The following is a 19,667-nucleotide window of genomic DNA, read 5'->3' as shown; positions in this document are numbered from 1 at the left end:
AAGAAAATAGGAAAGACGGGGGGCAGCAGAGGGAGGGGAAATGGAGAGATGAGGAGAGGGAAAGGTGGCATGCAGCCAACAGAGAGGACAGGGAAAAGTTGTGAGGCAGCAGGAGGGACAGTCGGGGAGACGATTTAACTTACTGGGGCTGTGCTGAGGAATGAGAGCACCGGCTTCCTCATGTCTGTTTGTCTGTCTGTGTTTGCATCTTTCTTTCTGCTTGTCCCACCCTCTCTTTTCTAATTGTCTCTCGTCCTGGGTGGCGCTGCAATGTGGATGTCTCTGCAGTGAAAGTGCTGGCTGGCGGATTCTCCTTGAGTGAACCCTGACTGTGCGCAGTGAGCGTTAGCCGCTTTTCCTCTGTCCTGTCCTCTCTGACTCAGCTGTATGGGCAGCCGGTCCATTAGTGAGTACCAGCTGCAGGAGCAGGTAAGCATGACGAAACTTGATCTGCACTTGCTATCAAATCATGTATGTTTTTATTGTAATGCATCACTTTTACATTTAGGCATTTCGTATATGCAGAGACTTCCATGCAGGAAACATATATCCTGCCTGTAAACCTGCAGGATAACAAAGTCTAACTTTGTATTGTACTGTTTGTCCTTTTATAGCACACAATTTCTATTGATTAATCTTTTCCGTCTGTGCTTGTGTCTGTTTCTTTCCTATTATTTTCCTCTGCCCTCTGCCATTCCTGCAGCCTCTTCCACATGAGAGAATTTGGAGCTTTAAAGCAGGTTTGATACCTCCACAAATATAGGTGGCTCGTTTGGGGTCACCCAGACTTCAGCCTTTAAATACCCTCCAGTATCTCAGAGAGGCTGAGGTGTGATAAGGAATACTCCAGTGGATTCGCTGTCTTGTTTGGATCCTGCAGCACCATTTTTTGGGGGGCAAAGCTTGCTGCCATGGAGGTCCAGTGGATTGGGGTTCAACCCCTGAGGCTGGGCACTCCAAATGTAGCCTTCAACCTGATCTTCTCTTTGCTGTTTGGTAAAGTCCTTTTTCGCTTGATTTGCAGCCATTATGACATTTGTTTGAGCATTTTTGTTGTAAAGCAGGTCAATGCAGGATGTCCAACCTGCTTGTAAAGATGCTATGGCTTTTTTACATTTAACACTGGCATTCATCTCTCAGCTGTGCTGCTGGTTTAGGCTGTAAGTGCAGTCATTGCATATGGCCTGCACATTTTTTCATTAAGATTTTGATTGGTGAAAGGACTGGTTGATTGGGAAATACAGCTGTGTCGAGTTTTCATCCTGCGAGCAAACTGTGCCACAGGCTCTGCCTGGACTCAGAGAGTAGACAGATTATAAAGTTTCCTAAAAAAACTTGTAAAAGTCTGGAGTTAATGGGATTGTTGAGTTGTAAATGCTGTAATTACACATTAAGATATCATCTTTGATCCGTATTGGTTTTGATTGATACTTCATCTGTCAAAATAAGGAATAGTCGGTGTATTGGAAAAGCTGTGTCATGCAATGTAGGCCCTGCCTTTCGGAGCATATTGTGCTGATCTAAAAGCGCATTTGCAGCGATAGAGAGGCAGAACTATTGGGAAGAATGTCCAGAAAACTATCTTTAGCTCTATTAATACAACTTTATATAAAATAGATTTACATATCCGAACAGAGAGTATTTGGTAGCTAGCATCAGAGCAAGTATCTTGATTTGGCATTGACGGTGCAGATATATCTATTCAGAGGTCTAAGTCTAAGTGTTATCCAATAGTTGGGTTATAATGTGGTGGATGTACATTAAAGATGTGAATGTACGCTATGTTACCTTTAGATTAGTTTATCCTTTAACACTTATAAAGAAATGCACTGTAAAGCAGACATGGCTACTGAGTTGAACAAAACATCTGTGTGTTTGTTCCTTTACACACATTCTTTTTAAAGTGATCACTTTCAGACTGAAGAATTGTCCAAACCTGATTGATTTGGAGCATCAGTGCAGCAAATTTGCTTTGAAGGTTTAAGTCTTTATAGTCTGTAACATTATATACAGGGACTACAGTCCCTGAAGATACCTTCAGTTGGTTCCTGTCAAATTAATAATTCAAAACCTGTTTAAAATCTTGACATCACATAGCATTTGTACACATAAGATGTGCTAATGGGTAAACTCTTGTTTTGCCATCTTATATTTGTAGAACGACAGTAAAAGAAATATTTTCCACTATTTTCCATACTTTGTCCACCTGAAACAAAAACTGCAGAGTAGACTTAACCAGCACTGCAGGTGCTCAAGCAGCTGACACAAAGATGCTGCTGCAGGTAAAAAAAATGTAGAATCACTGTTTATATTTGCTGCCTGTTGTGTAATGTACATGATATGATTTAGAATTTTCTTAATTTAATATGACACCAGATGGGCTGGAAATAGTGGTAAGTTTGCGTTAATGTGCATTAATACAGGAAATCAGGCTCAAGTGATAAATAATAGTGTTAAAGCCAGACATGAAATGTTGAAACAGCAACTCTGAGCACTAAAGGAGGGTTTTCTATGGATTATTTTGCATTTTGGTTTCTAAGATAAACGCATTATTACAGTGAGATGTCATTTCGATGTACAGCACATGCATCCTCACATGCTTTTGTTGTGCAAACAAATACACTTACTTGCATCCCCTCTTATTGTATATAGCAGTTATTTTTGGTTAGTTTGTTTTTAAAACTTATTTTTACAGAACAGATTGGCGTGATTTAGATATAAAAATGAGAAAAATGGGACATATGTGGGCTAAAAACTGGAGCACCACTGTTCTACTTTTATCTGAACGGGCAAGACTCTCAAGTTTCTGTCCACATCTCTGTATTACTCTGTATTACTAATACTATAGTAAAAAAGTGAGGGTGAAAAATGAAAATAAGAAAAAACAGCGTTGCTGTTACCCTCCTGTCACTATATATATATATATATATATATATATATATATATATATATATATGACTGTTTCTGCAAACTCATTGTGCTGCACTGGAGCCGCTGAGGAAAAGATTATTTAAGACAGCAACATTGATATGAGAATAAATCAATAACATTCCCACCTGCTGAACGCTCTCTTTCACTGTGCTCAGCCGCCTCGGCTCATCTTAGCCGCGTCGTCCCTGAATGCTGCAGTCGTGCTTCTCTGACGTTGACCTTGACCATGTTGTGAGTGTATCACAGCTTGCACAAACAGAGGACAGTTCACAGGAACATATGAAACAGTGAAGAATGTATTACAGCTGCTCCTTTAACTACTGGTCACATTGAGGTTCCTACCTGCTGTCTGTCCTTGAACTGCTGGAATGATTTACTGGAGCTGTTTGCTATCAGGGATTGGACACACCGGCACAAACCGCAGTGTTAAAGTGTGAAATGGAACAACGGCAAAGTTTAGAAATAAGGGGCCAAAGGAAAAGACGATTAGTAAAGGCAACATTTATTCAGTGACACTTCCTGAAGCTGTCTGACCCTCACTGTCCTGAGTATAGAGTTACAGTTTTCACAGGGAGCACAGGCAGATTGCATCCTCTCTTATTGACAGTGACGCCACAGCAAGGACATTGTGGTGTTATGTTTCTTAGGCTTTGAAATGTCACAAGCCAATAACAGTAAGACTATAAAGGAGGTATGTTATAAGATTTTCTTAAAAATTCTAACTTTAACTGACCTATTAAAGATTTACTGAATATTAAATGTTTAGGGTCAGAGTTGTCTAAAAGATCTAAATAATCAGGCAACTTAAGTTCGTGAGAGTGAAGACACTGAGGAGAAATTTGATATGTGATTGGTCAGCTTTGTGTACGTCCACATATGAGCAGATGATACTCCAGGGATCTCATGCATACAGATGTGCAGACAGTTTGAGGCTTATGTTTTTTTTTTTAGGTGCAGATGTTTTCTAGGCTTCAGTTCAGTCACAAATATTGACTCCTGTTTCTGTCCATTTTTTTTACAATGTTTTATTTTGTTGTGGATTTTCTGTTTTCAGGCATATTGCTTTAAGTTTTCTACTCTGATGCTTTAACATCTTTCTCTGCCCATCTCTATGTTTCTCGTTCACAAGCTTCACATTTTGTTTGCATTTGGGTCAAATTTTAGACACAGCTGACTATTAACAACAACCATGTTTTGCCACACTCCAAGCTGAATTACCTTCTTGAGGGAGGTTTATGATCCTTTCCATTATTTCCACCAACAGCTCTCTTGAACGGGCCATGCTCCTGCTAATCAGCAAAAACTCAGTTTTAACTGCAGACTCATTTGCATATTTTGACTTGTGCCTGAATTTGTTGTAGAAATGCAAATTACAAAGTGATTTCATCATTTTTTTTCTCTACTTCATCTAAAAAACAGACAAACAAACATATAAAACAAACAAATAAGCTAAAAAATTACAATTTGATCGAAAGATGCCGTTTAAGATGATGCTTGTGGTGTATGAGGGGTGGTCACCTTCAAACGGCCGATGTGTAGATGGTACAGGAAGAACTCTGCTGACACAGACTTGGTCGAACACAGAAACCTTTTATTGTCAACCAAGTCCGTATCAGAAGTACAGATTGATGCATCAAATCTGAAGCGATCTTAAAAGGTGCTTCTCCCCTTATGCAGGATAAAACTTTCCCATGTTTGGTAACCCTGTAGATGCTGCGCATCCCCGTCAACAGGCACAATAGTCAGTATAACGTATATATATATCTGGTGAGCCTGTCCCGGACGCATTTAACTGAGGAATGTTTTATTCTCCAAATGTTTATGTGTGACCATTGTTCATCTCCTATCTGGACACACTGAACCTGCTCCCTTCTGAATCTCTGTTAAGTAAAGTCAGACAAGTCAAATTAAGTATCAGACACTACATGCTTCTCAGTGTCCAGTCTGAAATATTGCTCTGCTATCTCAGGTGTGTGGTCTGCTCAGGCCCTGGAGATGTCTGTGGGGAAAATTCCCTTTCTGGAAGCAGTGAATGGCAGCACAGTCGTGTTGCCTTGCACATATGCCAGCTGTATTGGCATCAAAAACCTCTACTTCAACTGGCAGTTCAACGACAATGGCACCATGATAAAGGTAAGACTCTTCAACTGGTGTCAAATATTTCCTCTCAGCTTTTCCTAATTGTAGGTGGTTATTTTCGGATGATGGACAGATTGCCGTTCCTCTCAGGTGTGTGAATCAGTGATTGCGTCAGAGGGGGTGAAGCCAGATGTGAGTATTTATAGAGAACGAGTGGATTTTGTGGGGAAGAACCATGAAAACAACATCTCCATCATGTTGTGGAACATCACCTTCGAGGACGGAGGCCAGTATACTTGTTTTGGACGCAATCCCAAAGAGAAGGACAAGAACCACAGCGCCATCTTCCACCTCATTGTGGTGGACGAGTGTGAGTGCCCAAAGTTTGTGCCAAAGCAAATGAGGTTGAGGTGTCATTTATTTTCTTTGCTTCATACAAAGAACACAAATTTGAGAGGGATATTCCTCAGGATAGATGGTATTCCGCTTAGTTTTTTAGTAATGCTGTCTCCATCATTTCAACTGAAAATTCACTTTCTCGCTGCATTCACCCAACACTGCAGAAGTGTGAAAAACTATCAACCCTAACAGCTCTTCCTGGGGTTCAGTGTATTGCAACTAAATGCTTTGACATGTGCAGTGGCCAATCACAAGTATGGAACAAGTCACTGAAGAAGTAATCCTTTCAGTGCCAGTGAAAGGATCGGATTATTTGCTAAATTACAATAAGACTGAGTGGCTCCTTATGTGAGCAAGGGTAATTATCCTTGAGGTGAATGAATCGAATCAGAGGCACAAAGCATGTCATACCCCGGTATGATTGGTGGCGCTGTACCCATTTCAACTATTGCTAATAGAGCCACTTCCTGTTGACCTCTTCACCACCAACAACAAACTCAGGCATTGGAGAAAGATGGAGAACGCAGAGGCAGATGAAGCTACGTCCCTCTACATTTCGTCTGTGATGAGCTGCTTGTTGCACAACAGTGCATTCTCCATCGCGTTGTTTGTTTCTTTCCGACGGCAACAACAGTAATATTGTCTCTTCCGACTTCCGGTTCACGACCCCGGGAAAAAAATCTTGAGCATGCGCAGAACACACAGTCTAATTCACCGCGTGCTCCACCGTCTAAAAACACGTTTAATTTGACTTTCAACCGAGTTATCTTGGGGTCTTAATCCGATCCGATACAATTTCTTGTCAGATTAAGGTGTCTACAGGAACTTAATAACTCAGTCTTATTGTAATTTAGCCAATTATCCAATCCTTTCAGTGCCATGTAACTGACTGGGGCTTGCTTGATGCCCCCCCCTAACCTGCATACTGAAGTAAAAATTCAACAGAGCTTAAATTTTTCACATGTTAAAGGTGAAATAAAAAGGGAAAAATATAGGCCACAAATGCACAGATAATCAAATGTGGTGAAAAAGTCCTGCTCTAAAAGACTACATCACAAAGAAGAAAGTTAACGAGGTCACATTAAGATTAAGTTTGGTGCATTTATTTCACCAATTACTGTTTGATAGATTCCAAACTAAGTTCCTCTAAAAAAAAGATTAAATATAGCATTTTTTTTTAAATGCACAGTGGCTGTATACAGACTATGGACAAGGTGTCAGGGTGGGAGTGGTGAGGTAGGACACGGATGCAGACTTTCAAAAAGCAAACTGGGTTTATTTCACAAGAAAACACAGTTAAACAAAAGCGCGGCTGAGCCGGATGACAAAAAACCTAAACTGTGGAATAAATACTTTATACAAAACAAAACACTTGACAAGGCATGGATAAATACTTAATTTTAGCTGCATGGCATGAGGGATATGATGGGTGAAAGACGAGTAGGATCTCGCAAAGTGAAAGGGGAGACTGGAAACTAAATAGGGAACTGGGAGTGATTAGTGAATGAGTGCAGCTGATGGGGAAAACACAGGTGAAGTGAGTGAAGCTAACGAACTGAGTGAGTGAAAAACAATGGCAAAACCTAACTAAACATGAACTCAAAAACCAATACCTAAAACATGATAAAACACAAAACTAAAAACATGGGGAAAGTCACGTGGGTGTGACATAAGGTCAAAATATCTGATTATTCTTATTAACTGATAGGAAAAAATCCCACTACAATAGGAAAGATACTCAATTCCTTGTTAAAGACTGATGGTGTGAAAAGTTACAAGATATCTGACTGATTTTTTGTGTGTTTTATAGATGTAGTGTTGTGTGGTGACACAAGCAGTGCACAACACTGAAATGTAAATGATCTGCCTGAATGCTTTATAACTCCATTTTTTTCTTCATCATCTTTGCTTCCTTGATTCCCTGCTTATGTCTGCAGTGAGGGTGGTGGACAACACGTTGACCATCATGATAGCCTCAGCTGTGGGCGGAGCCATCGCGCTGCTGATGGGCTTCATGTTGCTCAAGAACTTAACTCTCTTTATTCTTGCCAAACTTGAGGAGAAAAAGTAAGTTTTTACAACCGCTCGGATGTTTTCTAATGCAGCAACTGTTTCATTCTTTTACATCAGATTTCCGTATTGGTTTAAGGCAGTTCAGACAGCACACATGCTGAGATTGTTTTTAAAGCTGAAAGTTTGTCATGTGCCTTTGAGCGGCAGTGCTTTTACAGTTCTAACACCACCTCCTCTTTGCCTCTTAAAACTCTACCACAGTAAGGAGTGCCTTGTAACTTCATCAGGGATCGACAACACAGAAAATGGCCTCTCAGGATCCAAAGCTGATTCAAAGCCAACACCAAAAAAGAAATGAGATGGTGCATGCAAAACAACATGAGCATTCATGTTTAAATCTTGTTTGCATATATCTATTTATGCAAGAACATTTGCACACATGACAATTCTTTATGTTTAACTCTGGCTGTGACCTTTAAATGGGAGAAAAAAATTTATGTGCACACAATTAAATCAAATGTGCACAGAGTGATAACTGAGCAGATGATGGAGCATTTAAGAATGGGCAACCCATTAGTGCAAACATTGTCAATAAAAAATGCGCACATCATTTGTACCTAATTAAAAAACTAACATTTCAAAATGACATGTTTAGGATGTTTAACCACCATCAGACTTGATAGCAGTCTAACAAGTTTAGTTTAGTTTAGTTTAGTAGTTTAATGTTAGAGTGTGATAAATTAAATGTAGCACGGTGGTACACAGAGGAGTGTCAAGTTATATCTGCTACAACCTGTGAGAGTCCATTCAGGACAAATCTCACTGCTCCATCTAGCAGTGAAGGAGATGCGTTCTTAAAGAAAGCAACACAACAGAAGCAGACGCCTGTTTAAAAAAACAAAAAAATGTCCCCTTATTCTTATAACTTTAATGATTTTCTTTCCAAATGACCTTTCTGTTTTCACTGCCTCTATACACAAATTACAGTTTGAACATTTGTTGGCCTCAAAATCAAACACTTACATTGGTCAATTGTTCATACCCTTAAATACGACCTATAACGGTGTCCTAAACTCATATGATTCATTCTAATGTGTTTCCCTTAAGAAGCCACAAAAATCCTTAAAAAAGGAGCAGATGAGGTTGGATGGTGCAGTAACATGCAGGACTTTCAATCCTTCGTGCACTCAGGGCATGCGATCAAGAGCAACATAAGATAATCATTAACTAAAAGTTTATATTTTTGTCACCTCCTGGTTGAGTTTAAGCAATAACAAAATAACTTATTTAGGGTTAGAAAACAATCATGGCTGGGTCTAAGGCCAACATTGTTTTCTGAACTCAACTGTAATCCTCATGGATGGATTAGTCAATAACTTCCCTTTGTTAGGGTTAGAAATAAACACCCCAAAGATCATGATTCGGGCTTAAATTCTTCTTCTTATTAATTCTTATATTCTTTTTACAATGCAATTGTCACCTTCGTGGACGTCCTCACGACAACTTGAGGTTACATATGATTTGAATGCAATTTTAGGTCTTACTGGCCTTCACAAACACAGGACAGGCTTTGACGAATTCTTCTAGTTTTCAGATTTAAACCAGAACCAAATGATGTGCTCATTTTTTTTTCATAATGAGGATGTTTTCATTTTTTTCTGCAAGTCATGCTGTGTTGGTTAACTGGTAAAACGGATAAGCAACTGTATGTCATTTAGCACAACTATGCACTGACACTCACTTGATGATTTGCTTTTATCACAGCCAGAGTAAAAAATAAATAAATAATCTGTTATAAATGTGAAGTCAAAGCAAAAACACTTCTTTGTTATTTACTTGAAACAGGGATAATGCAATGTAACTCCAGCTGGGCTGAACCCTCCTTTTAACAAACACCAGATTCATCACTAACCAGGCTAACAGTGACAGTTCTATCAGACTGTTGTTCTAGTTGTATTAACTTTTCACAAAAGAAACAAAGAAAATAGAAAAAAAATGTACAGATAACTTGCTTTATTCAAACTATTGTAGTAAAGACATGGGGCTTTAAGTAGTTTTAAAACAAAGGTGAAATATTGTAGGATTCAGCCCAGTTCTTCATCCTGTACCTTTTCTGCTTGAGATAAAACACAGGTGCCTGTCAGTGCGTCCATGCTCCTCTGTCTTTTAGGACAGCTACATATCGCTAAAACAGTTTCTAAAACTCAGAGAAACAGCAGCAACACATTGAGCTTTTGAGCTGAGATAATACTCAGTCCCCTTCAACAATCCCACAACCCTTAGAAAATGAACAACGCTCACATGATGCTGCTTTTAAGACACATATCCAATATGCATGCACCAAAGGCATGTGCAACTTGGGCCAGATCTTAGACATAATGATAGAATGTAGATGTGCTTTTGAAAATACAAGCTCTAATTTACCAGAACTGGCAGTGTCAGATCTGATGATAGCTTTAAAATCCATTTTATGCCAAGCTACTTTCACTCTGCTAACCCTGGCTAAATCTAAGCATTAGTTGGTGACCTTGGGTATTGTATTCTTGGATTAGACTCTGAATATATCTTTAGCCTAGAATGAGCCTCCTCGTGGAAAACGGCTTTCTTTCTATCAAACACTGTTAAACATTTACTACGTCACTGTTTTCAGCATTTAAAATACAGAATTATTTCACCTGCTGCTCTGCAGTGAAAAAGATGAACTAGGTTGCCCTGCACACACATTCATGCAATGCACCACCCATAAATTAATGCTATGGGTTAAATGGCCATGGGATCAGGTCTCAGGCAGCACGTTGAGATGGGGGGGCCGTAGATCAAGTATAAACCCTTCTGTAGTACAACATTAAGGAGCTGATGCCACTTATTGTAGGCCAGTGACTGTGCCAAACAGGGATGATTCCTTCTGAGCATCATATTGGGAGACAGATGTATGTACATCCAACTCAGTGAAACAATGAAATACTGCATTTACAGTGTACTGTATGTCGGTAACAGGTTTAAGACAATGAATGTCTGGCTTCAGAAAGAAATACCTCTACAGTGGGACTGATGTGTATGTGTGTGTGTGAGTGTGTGTGTGTGTGTGTAACACTGTCAGGTCTGACACAAACAAACATCCCCTATCTCAACAGTTGGTAATTAATGCAATATAGAAGTAAGTATACATTACTGAAACTCACTGTAATGTTAGAAATAATGTGCCTCCAATCTTTAATCACTGGCTTAAAGCAATAAATTATAAAGATGTGTGTTGGGCATTTTGAAAATATGCATATTTGTTTGTACCAAATCAGTTTTGGTCTTTCACGTTATCCATACTGGTGGGATAAGAAGAAATAAAACATCTAACCTGAGGAAATTGTGAGATTCAATTAAATACCATCATTATATACTCAGTGTGATGTATTTCCATCCAATAGATTGCAACAAATGTAGTTTGACTTCCTGGGAAATACACTTACTCAGTTTCTTGCTGTGAGTTCGTGTTACATATGAAGTTAAAGTAGGTCCACCTACTGGTGCCTCAGTGAGCAATGATGTAATTATTGTTCTGTTATATATCGTGTGCTATCATTAGCCAAAGAATGGCAAATAGGACGTTGCAGAAGTTACGGGCAGAGCAGATGTTTTTGGAGGAATCTCTAGCGTCTCCCGAAATGAAGCAAACATCATCTGAGATGTACATCAGTAAAAAGTATTGATAGTTTATTTATGTATTTTTTGATGAGATTAAGTATGACCAATATCCATTTGTCATAAGTTTCCTTCCCTGTGTTCCTGAAAAGCGTTACAGAGAAAATCCACCCTCGAGTGAGACAATAAATTGTATCGTCCAGAAGGCAACTTTTAACTATGTTTGGGCTGTGTTGTGACTTTGGAAACAAGAAAAAAGGAAGATTTAATCATGATGATTAACTCACAGAGGAGTGGGTTTTCTCTGCTTGCACACGAATGTTTTTATCAGGTGGTATTGATTAAAAAAGCAGTGATATGTTTGATTTATCATCTAAGTAATTCAATTAACTAAGAAAACAAAGCCTTAGGTGGAGCTATCCGTGTCTGTCTGTCAGTATGGGCCTCATGATGATAAGTAACTCTATGCAAATCACAACGGAACTAATTCCTCTGACAGTTTGCCACATGGCATTATTGAGTTACTGTGACAGCTTTGTTTGCAATGCAGCAGTGCAACTCCCAGATTCTACCATCCATTGTAGGATCAGGGGGGCTGTGATGATGGGATACAGGCTGAATGGGGAACATCTGGAGAGGAGTTTGTATTGTTTTGACATTGAGCTCGTGTACTCGATTAGGCCCTGCAGAGCCTATAAACTCACCAAGTCATGCTCCACCGCTGCTTTATATACTAAACAGCTGCAATGCTCTGGCTCCCCCTCAAATGATGTTCCCATTTTCAACCTCTCATTCATGCACACCAACTCTTGATCTCTTTCTATTAAAACATTTAATCTAATAAAGTTTTGAATACATTCTGTCTCATCATGCTGTCATGCTGTGTGTTTTCAATAGTACAATGTCACTGACAGCACCTCCCCCCACTGGGCAAAGGTAGGAAGAACGAACCGAACTGAACTGAAGCTTGCTGAATAAAAAAGAAGAAGAAACAAAAAAGAACAGCACTTTCCCACAATGTTGTGTTGAGTTGTTGATGTAGACGCATTCATTTGTGCTTTAGATCATAACCACTGTGAAACAATCTGTAAATTTAGTTCTATTTACAGCTTAAAGTCTCTCTTTCTCTTCTGAAACACTTCTTTTATTCTCTACACAGGCTATGGGGGTTCACGTTCATAAGCAGCGTGTAAAAACAATATTAAAACGTCTTCCATGACTCTGAAGGTGCTTGTGATTATGTCATTAGGGTTATATTTATCTATATTAGAAATGAAATACAGCTTTAAAAAAGTGTGAATAATGTGAGGTGTAGTATCCAGATGTGTGAGAGTAACACACACTGAGGAATACCTGAAAGCCTATGGAGGCCTGCGAAGTGTTAACCTACCAAATTACCTTTCAAAATGACCTTATTTTGTTTTGTGGAGGAGCAGAGCACTCCACCACTTCAAAAAGTGAAAAGTAAAACCTGAGATGTCTGTGATGTTGGGATTGTTTGTAATTCTGATTTAAAATTACATTGCAGACATGATATAGTTCAAATATGGGATCATTCTGCATACAAAAATGAAGCAAAATCTATCTTCTAATCAGGTACATGCGTCAATAAAATGTACGTTTTGGTTGATAGCTGTTAGATCCTTTGAGGTTGGATGAAACTGCAACATGTGGTAACAACAAAGAAGGTTATAAGGGGTCAACTCTGCCCACAGCAGTAAAAAACAACTTTATTTTTCATTCAGTCCTATTTAGTTTCATTCACTTCAGTTAAATCACATCTGATGTTTGTTCTGTAGTGATAACTTTGCTCACTTTTTGCACTTTGTTATGACTGATTAATAAAAGTTACGGCTGCAATTTCTTATGTTGTTGATTTCATATTATATTATACTAGTCCATTAAGAAAGCCAGAGAGAGGAAGATGCTTGGTTATCATTCAGGAGATTAAACTGAACTTGCTGAATGGCAAAAGGTGAGGTAAAGGGTAAGAGCAAATGCTACAGGTAGGAGTAAATTATCAGGGGTAAGAATGGGGAGTTAGTGGGGTTTCTGAGAGGCCAGCACCAGATTTTTCTTTTATTTCTGTCCCATTGTGAGTTACTGAAAGGAGAAATTGTGTTTTTATTTAAGAATTCTTAAGAGACCTGGAAAGAGTTCATCTTAAAAAGACTGTCTGAGGCAGCCTACCTGAAACTCGAGCTTTTTTGCCTCATGTGGATACCATCTTTTCAGCTCCTTCAGGTGTTTCTTTTCCTCGTCAGCCAGCTTGTTTAGGAGTTCCAGAGCTTTGCGCTTCTGTTGACTCTACTCTCCACCTCATTCAGCGGAGCCAAGGTGTCCATGTGATCTTTCGTTCTTGCACAACGTTTCTTGATGGCCTCTTTCCTCTTTTACTGTGGAGCTCCTAAAGCTGGCTGAACAGCGGGACTCATTAGCAGAAGCTATTTCCCTCTCACCGTCCCGTTTCTGGATGCTTCCTTTGCAGAGAAATTATCTGCTCATCTTTGTGTTTTGAGCTTTATCAAGAGATCAGAGAGCTAGTCCTGAATAGAAATAATGACTCTCCTTTATTTTCCATGGAGGGTGGCCTTCAGAATTGTTTTTTTAAATTGAGGAGCTGCTGTCTTTCTTTGGTCTGATCTGCATCTCCACTGTTTTCCACATATTTTACATTCCTCTCTTATAATCTTGTGCAGAGTTGCATAAAAACAAAAAATCACGTGGATATATTTGCTTATTCCAGAAAGGAGACCTGGAAACAGCAAAAATGTGAGCAGAAATGAGTCAACTGAGCTTTTTATTCAGCGGACATTCTTGTAGCTACCTGACTGGTATGAAAAATAAATTCAAATATGTGGCTGTGAACTCATCAGGGATAGGAGATTTAATTGAATCAGCTTAACGAGTTGAAAACGTCTTTTAGAAATATGAGTAAACTTTTGAACAGTAGCAGTGCAGAGCAGCATGAATCTGTTTATGGGTTTGAACATCTTCTTTTTTACATGCCGACAGCTGTTGGTATCAGTTTCTTCACCATGCTAATGATACCATAGTTTATGCACGTTTGCTGTGTTTCATTATATTTAGCTTTCTGCCCACAGACTTTGCTGCAGTAAAGTTAAAATACCAACAGTGGGCAGTCAAGGACCACATAAAGTGCCCTTGTGCCTTATTGTTGGGGCTCTCTATATAATGTTGTAAGATCTAACATTTCTTTCTTACATGTAAAATGTCCGGATATAGAGACTTATTGAATGAATATGTATAAACGGAACTGCAGTGGAGAAAAGGAACATTTCTTGCTTGATAATCTTTTGTTAATTTGGTGACAGTTAATGACGTTTAGTGACCACATATAACAACGTTGTTTCTGAAATATTCTTTTTTTTGGCTCATTTGCTTTTGTTGAACACATCCCACCAGTTTTAAAGTCTTTACAACGGCTTCCAGTCAGTCACAGAATAGATTTTAAAAACCTGCTGATGGTTTATGATATACATCTGTGATATGTTCAGAGAATATAAACCCAGCAGAGCTCTTAGATCCAAGGACTCAGGTCAGCTGGTCCAGTCCAAAGTCCATACTGAACATGGAGAAGCAGCATTTAGCTGTTATGCTGCAAACAAGTGGAACAAACTGCCAGTGGAGATTAAACTTTCACCAAATGTAAACATTTTCAAAACATTTCTTTTCTCATGTGTCTAAGCATGAAATCTGCACGCTATCTTTTAACTTATACAGACTGTTGCTTGTTTTTAATAATTTTAATTGTTTCATTTGTTTCTCTTTATAATCTTTCATGTATTTTTAATGCTTCTTCCACTCCCTGCTGTGATGCTTTTATTTATGTAAAGCACTTTGAATTGTTTTGTATATGAAATGTGCTATATAAATAAACTTGACTTGTCTTGTTGGACAGTCAACAGTGAAGAGACAGAAAAGATAGAATCAAATTAGAAAAACCATGTCTTTCAGTGACATAAAATGTGACCTCTGTGATACGGCATACAAAACAAAAAGCTCTCGTTGATAATCATGAACTATGATTACACACAGAAACACACGTGTTCATTTTACACCTGTGTGTCATGTAAATAGTGTGATAAAATAGTCTGAACTTCATTCTTCCCCCAGTTGGGAAAGAGGGAGGATCTCCTGGGGTTGACAGAGGAACCACAGGCATGGAAGCACTTCTCCACTGAACATCTGGTATTCATAGTTTTGGTTGGACAATGTGTCACTTTAACCTGACCCTCAAAACAAAAAAATATTGAAAGTTAACAGCAGTCAACGTTTTTTAATCAACATTTCAGTGCTTATTATGTGATTGTCTGAGTGATTTTTGTCTCTAAAAATCTCTGTAGCACACATGACAAAATGAGGAAATCTGTAAACAATGTTAAACTTGTTTAGTTTGTGTAAAGAAAGCTGAGGCTGCGCTCCACTGTAAAATATACAAGAAAAATATAAACCTAAAATCAACCATTATTTATGTTGTAAATCAAAGGTGACTGCTGACAGCGTCTGCAAATTATTGACTGCCTTTTTAGAACAGGCTGTAAATATTAAAACAAACTAAAATATGTATTCAGGTCAGTTCCATTCTGTCTCTGACATTTGATGTCCACTGAAGACAAAATTGTTTTCACTCTTAAAGTATTTATTTATGTGTTTGAAAGGAAAAGACAGTGTTCCTTTTATTGGAGAAATAAATGCAGTAACACACTTGAAACTATCTCTGGACCTGACTGAGGGCAGTCGGGTCACTTGCCTTCTATTCATCTTCTTTTCGTAGATGAAATTATGGACGCAACTGTCATTTCTCTGCATTACTGAGAACATTAATTGGGCCAAAGGTTGTGGTCCTGTAATTTATTTCTCTAATCCAATCCTGTCTTCTAGGAATAACATTTCTTTTAATAGATGCTTAAGGACACTACCTGCTAAGACAACATGCACTGTACTGATAGTCTCTTTAGCTATTTGTTCTGTTTGATTAGTTTACAGATTGATTTGAATGGTTTTGCTATGAATGAACATTAACTAATACGAGTGCTGCTAAACTGTTTTCATTGTTTTTATAATGACAATAATGATACTACTTCTACTTTAAATGTTTTTTTTAAATGATTTTAGATGCAACCTAATTATGCTAGCTTGTGATTAGAAGGGATTTAGTATTTTTTAATCAAAAAAGCCCTCAGTTGATGAACCATCTCTGAATCTGCAAAAGCTGAGACAGATAGTGGGTTTGCATAGCACTCAGCTCTCCTACTTTGTCACAAAAAATAACTTACATGGCTGAAGCTGCGAGACTACAACCACCAAAGAAATTCCTACATTTACTTAGACTTTTATTCAATTGCAGATTGAGATATTTCATGTCTTGTTGCATCAACTTAATAAAATTAATGATTAATCAATCAATCATTAATTTTGCTGACATACATCCATTTCTGGGGCTGCACGCGGTGGGTGTGGTGGTTAGGACCGTCACCTCACAGCAAGAGGGTTCCAGGTTAAACTCCCGGCTCACCCGTGTATGCGTGGGTTCTCTCCGGGTACTCTGGCTTTCTCCCACCGTCCAAAAACATGCACGTTGGGTTAACTGGTGACTCTGAATTTGTCCCTAAGAGTGAGTGTGAGCGTGTGTGTGGTTGTTTGTCTCTGTGTGATCCTGTGATGGACTGGCGACCTGTCCAGGATGTACCCTGCCTTTCGCCCAATGACAGCTGGGATATGCTCCAGCCCCCCACGATTAAGCGGGTATAGAAAATGGACGGGACATACATTTTTGCATTTCAGGCCTGCAACACATTGCATAAAAGTTGGCACTGTTGGTGCAATTTAGGGCTAGTGACATGGGTAAAAATACATTGGATGTTATTTCACACAGGTGATGGTAACAGGTGATTATAATTGTGACTTATCGTGAGTATAAAAGCAGTGTACATGAATCTTTGAGGGGCAAAGATAGGCAGAGGATGATCAGTTTGTCAACAAATGAGTGAGAAAATCATTGAACTTTTTGAAATCTGTTCCCTTCTGATCTGAGGGTTCAGAAGGCATTTACAGATTTTACCCTCTCCAATGACAAATGTCATGAATAATACAAATCTGTTATTCTAGGGTACGAGCCTAAGTAGGACACCTAAGATCTCTGATCCTTCAAACTGCACTGCATCAAGATTCAGTCAGATTAATAGCTTATATAACCTTGTGGGGTTTCTGTGAGAAACCTTTGTCTAGCATTACAATACAGAATTATGTTCACAAATCTCCCTTAAAAACTTTACTGTGCAGAAAAGAAGCCTTATGTTAACCTTGTCCAGACGCGGTATCAACTTCTCTGGGCCTGGAGGCATCTGCGATGGGTCATCACACAGTGGGAACAAGTAATGTGTTTAGATCAATCAGTATTCCAGAAATCCTTTGGAGGAAATTGACATTGTGAGCCCCGGACCAAAGACAGAAACGACCATCCAGGCTGTTATCAGCAACAAGTCCAAAGCCAGGCCCTGTGATGGTAAGTGCTTGTATCAGTTCTCTTGGCAGAGCTCCTATACTTTTTTGTGATGGAAGCATCAAGATTTTAGAGCCTGGGAAGCTGATTCAACTTTCTGCAAGACAATTACAGTTTTTCTCTATTGGTTTGGCTCATTTCTTGAAACAGAAATTACATTATCAAAATAACATGGACAAATCTCCAAACCACCTCGCAATTGTTCACAACAGAATGGCATTTCTCATTGCTTTCATCAAATTGCAATTGTCTTAATACATGTGTCAATTGTTTCAGTGCATCTCTGCAAAAGATTAAGTACAAGTAGCCTACAGTTTGCACAGTTTGCCTACATTTAGCACATTTTCCAAGTGAATAGATTTTGGTGATCTGAACTGATTAGTTGATTCTTGGTCTAATGGTTCTTCTATCCAAAATATGTCAGCATGATTTCATTGTATAAGTCATCACATGCAAAATAATCCGTTCAATTGTCAAAATGGGCCAAGAACATGATACCATCAATACCATATAGAATCTCATGTTGTTCCCCTTTACTTAATCCTATTGAGGAGTTTTGCTTGGAGGTGGAGAGTGTATGAGCATCATGCTCAAGACCAAAGATCCCTGCTCCATGCAATGAACGCTGCATGTTTAGACATTACAGGAGATCAGTGTAGGGGATGGTTGCGGCATCTTCCTGCGTTGCATTGCAAGGGAAAATATACGTTGTGATGTTGATGAGAATCCGTGGCCAGACAGACAGCAACGTCTGGACGGCCAGGAGGGTGAGGACAGTGGTCCTGAGGGAGGGGCGGGGGAGGATGAGGGTGAGCGGGAGGGGGACGACAGCGACCAGTAAAGTGTTGCTATAGTGTTTTCTGTAAGCTGCAGATTTATTTACAGTACTGTAGGCTACATAATTTTGCTTGTTTTTTGTTTGTGTTTATATTACAGTATATGTGTGCTATGTTTATTTTTCTTTTCATTCTACAATACTATACTGTCTGGAAGTTACGTACTTCACAGTATTTGTGTGAATAAAAATGGTTGGTATGAGTGTATTGTGTGTGCTTTGAGGCTACTCTTACTGTGAAACTTTTTTCCTTCAGTTTTATACACTATTGTATTCTGTTAGGTAGTCCTATGCCATGGTGACAAAATATCTAAACATTTTGACTTGTAGTGCTCACACAATGCCAAAAGGACAATGCATTTTGGGGGCACTGACTATTTGAATGAGATAGAAACTTCATTTTGACACATGGGTGAACTGTTTAGGGGGAGATATGAGCTCTTGCTGGTGAACCATGGTGTTTTGCTGAACCATTCAGTTTAGTTTTGCAAAAAGTACTAAAGAGTGTTGAAAACATCCGGTCTGTTTCAAGAAATGAGCCTAGGCAATTGAGAAAGATCTTTGCAATTTGGGTGGCACTGACTCTTCACATGGGAAAGAAATCAGGTCTGAAGCATGGGTGAACAGTTTTGGGAGAGATATGTGCTTTTGCAGGTTAGCTATGGTGTTGTGCTGAACTATAAGAGTGTTATGCCAAATGATCTTGGAGTTTTGAGAATGTCATTTCTGTTTCAAGAAATGAGCCAAACCAATAGAGAAAAACTGTAAAATCACATTCTGCACACTTTACAAAGACATAGCTGTGGATAGAGGAGCTGACCTGCCTGCTGTCCTGTCCTGTCCCCAACAGAGAATATGTGAAGGATTCTGAAAAGGAAAATTACCACCTCGTACTGTTGCACACCATCAAACGTTTGCAGGAAGAATTGGACCAAATAACACCTGAAACGCTTCATCAGCTGCTATATATACCTGCCAGACACTAACCAAACTTTAAAGAAGGACAATGTGACATAAGGTTTGTATAGATGAATGGATGGACGGACGGACAGATAGATAGATAGATAGATAGACAGACAAATAGACAGATATAGATAGACAGATAGACAAACATACAGACATATAGACAGATAGACAGACATACAGACGGATCGATAGACAGATAGACAGATAGACGGATACAGACAGATAGACAGATAGACAGACAGACAGACATATAGATAGACAGACATATAGATAGACAGATAG

General features: G+C 38.9%; 1 protein-coding gene across 2 annotated transcripts; it reads left to right on the top strand.

Moving 5' to 3' along the window:
- The first annotated feature begins 240 nt into the window (after positions 1 to 240).
- On the top strand, positions 241 to 12,799 carry scn4bb (sodium channel, voltage-gated, type IV, beta b). 2 transcript variants are annotated; one of them, XM_075487928.1, is made up of 6 exons: positions 241 to 429; positions 704 to 996; positions 4,901 to 5,064; positions 5,161 to 5,380; positions 7,347 to 7,476; positions 7,684 to 12,799. In XM_075487928.1, the coding sequence occupies exons 2-6, from the start codon at positions 912 to 914 to the stop codon at positions 7,778 to 7,780; spliced, it is 696 nt and encodes a 231-aa protein (XP_075344043.1). In that variant the 5' UTR covers positions 241 to 429; positions 704 to 911; the 3' UTR covers positions 7,781 to 12,799. The 2 variants fall into 2 exon arrangements, with proteins under 2 accessions (XP_075344043.1, XP_075344044.1); XM_075487929.1 differs by having other exon boundaries at positions 7,688 to 7,794.
- The last annotated feature ends 6,868 nt before the right edge of the window (positions 12,800 to 19,667 follow it).

This window comes from Odontesthes bonariensis, chromosome 16 (genome assembly GCF_027942865.1).
Source record: "Odontesthes bonariensis isolate fOdoBon6 chromosome 16, fOdoBon6.hap1, whole genome shotgun sequence".
Taxonomy (NCBI): Eukaryota; Metazoa; Chordata; class Actinopteri; order Atheriniformes; family Atherinopsidae; genus Odontesthes; species Odontesthes bonariensis.
Note: the sequence above shows the minus strand (reverse complement) of the source record. Positions and strands in the feature narration are given on the sequence as shown.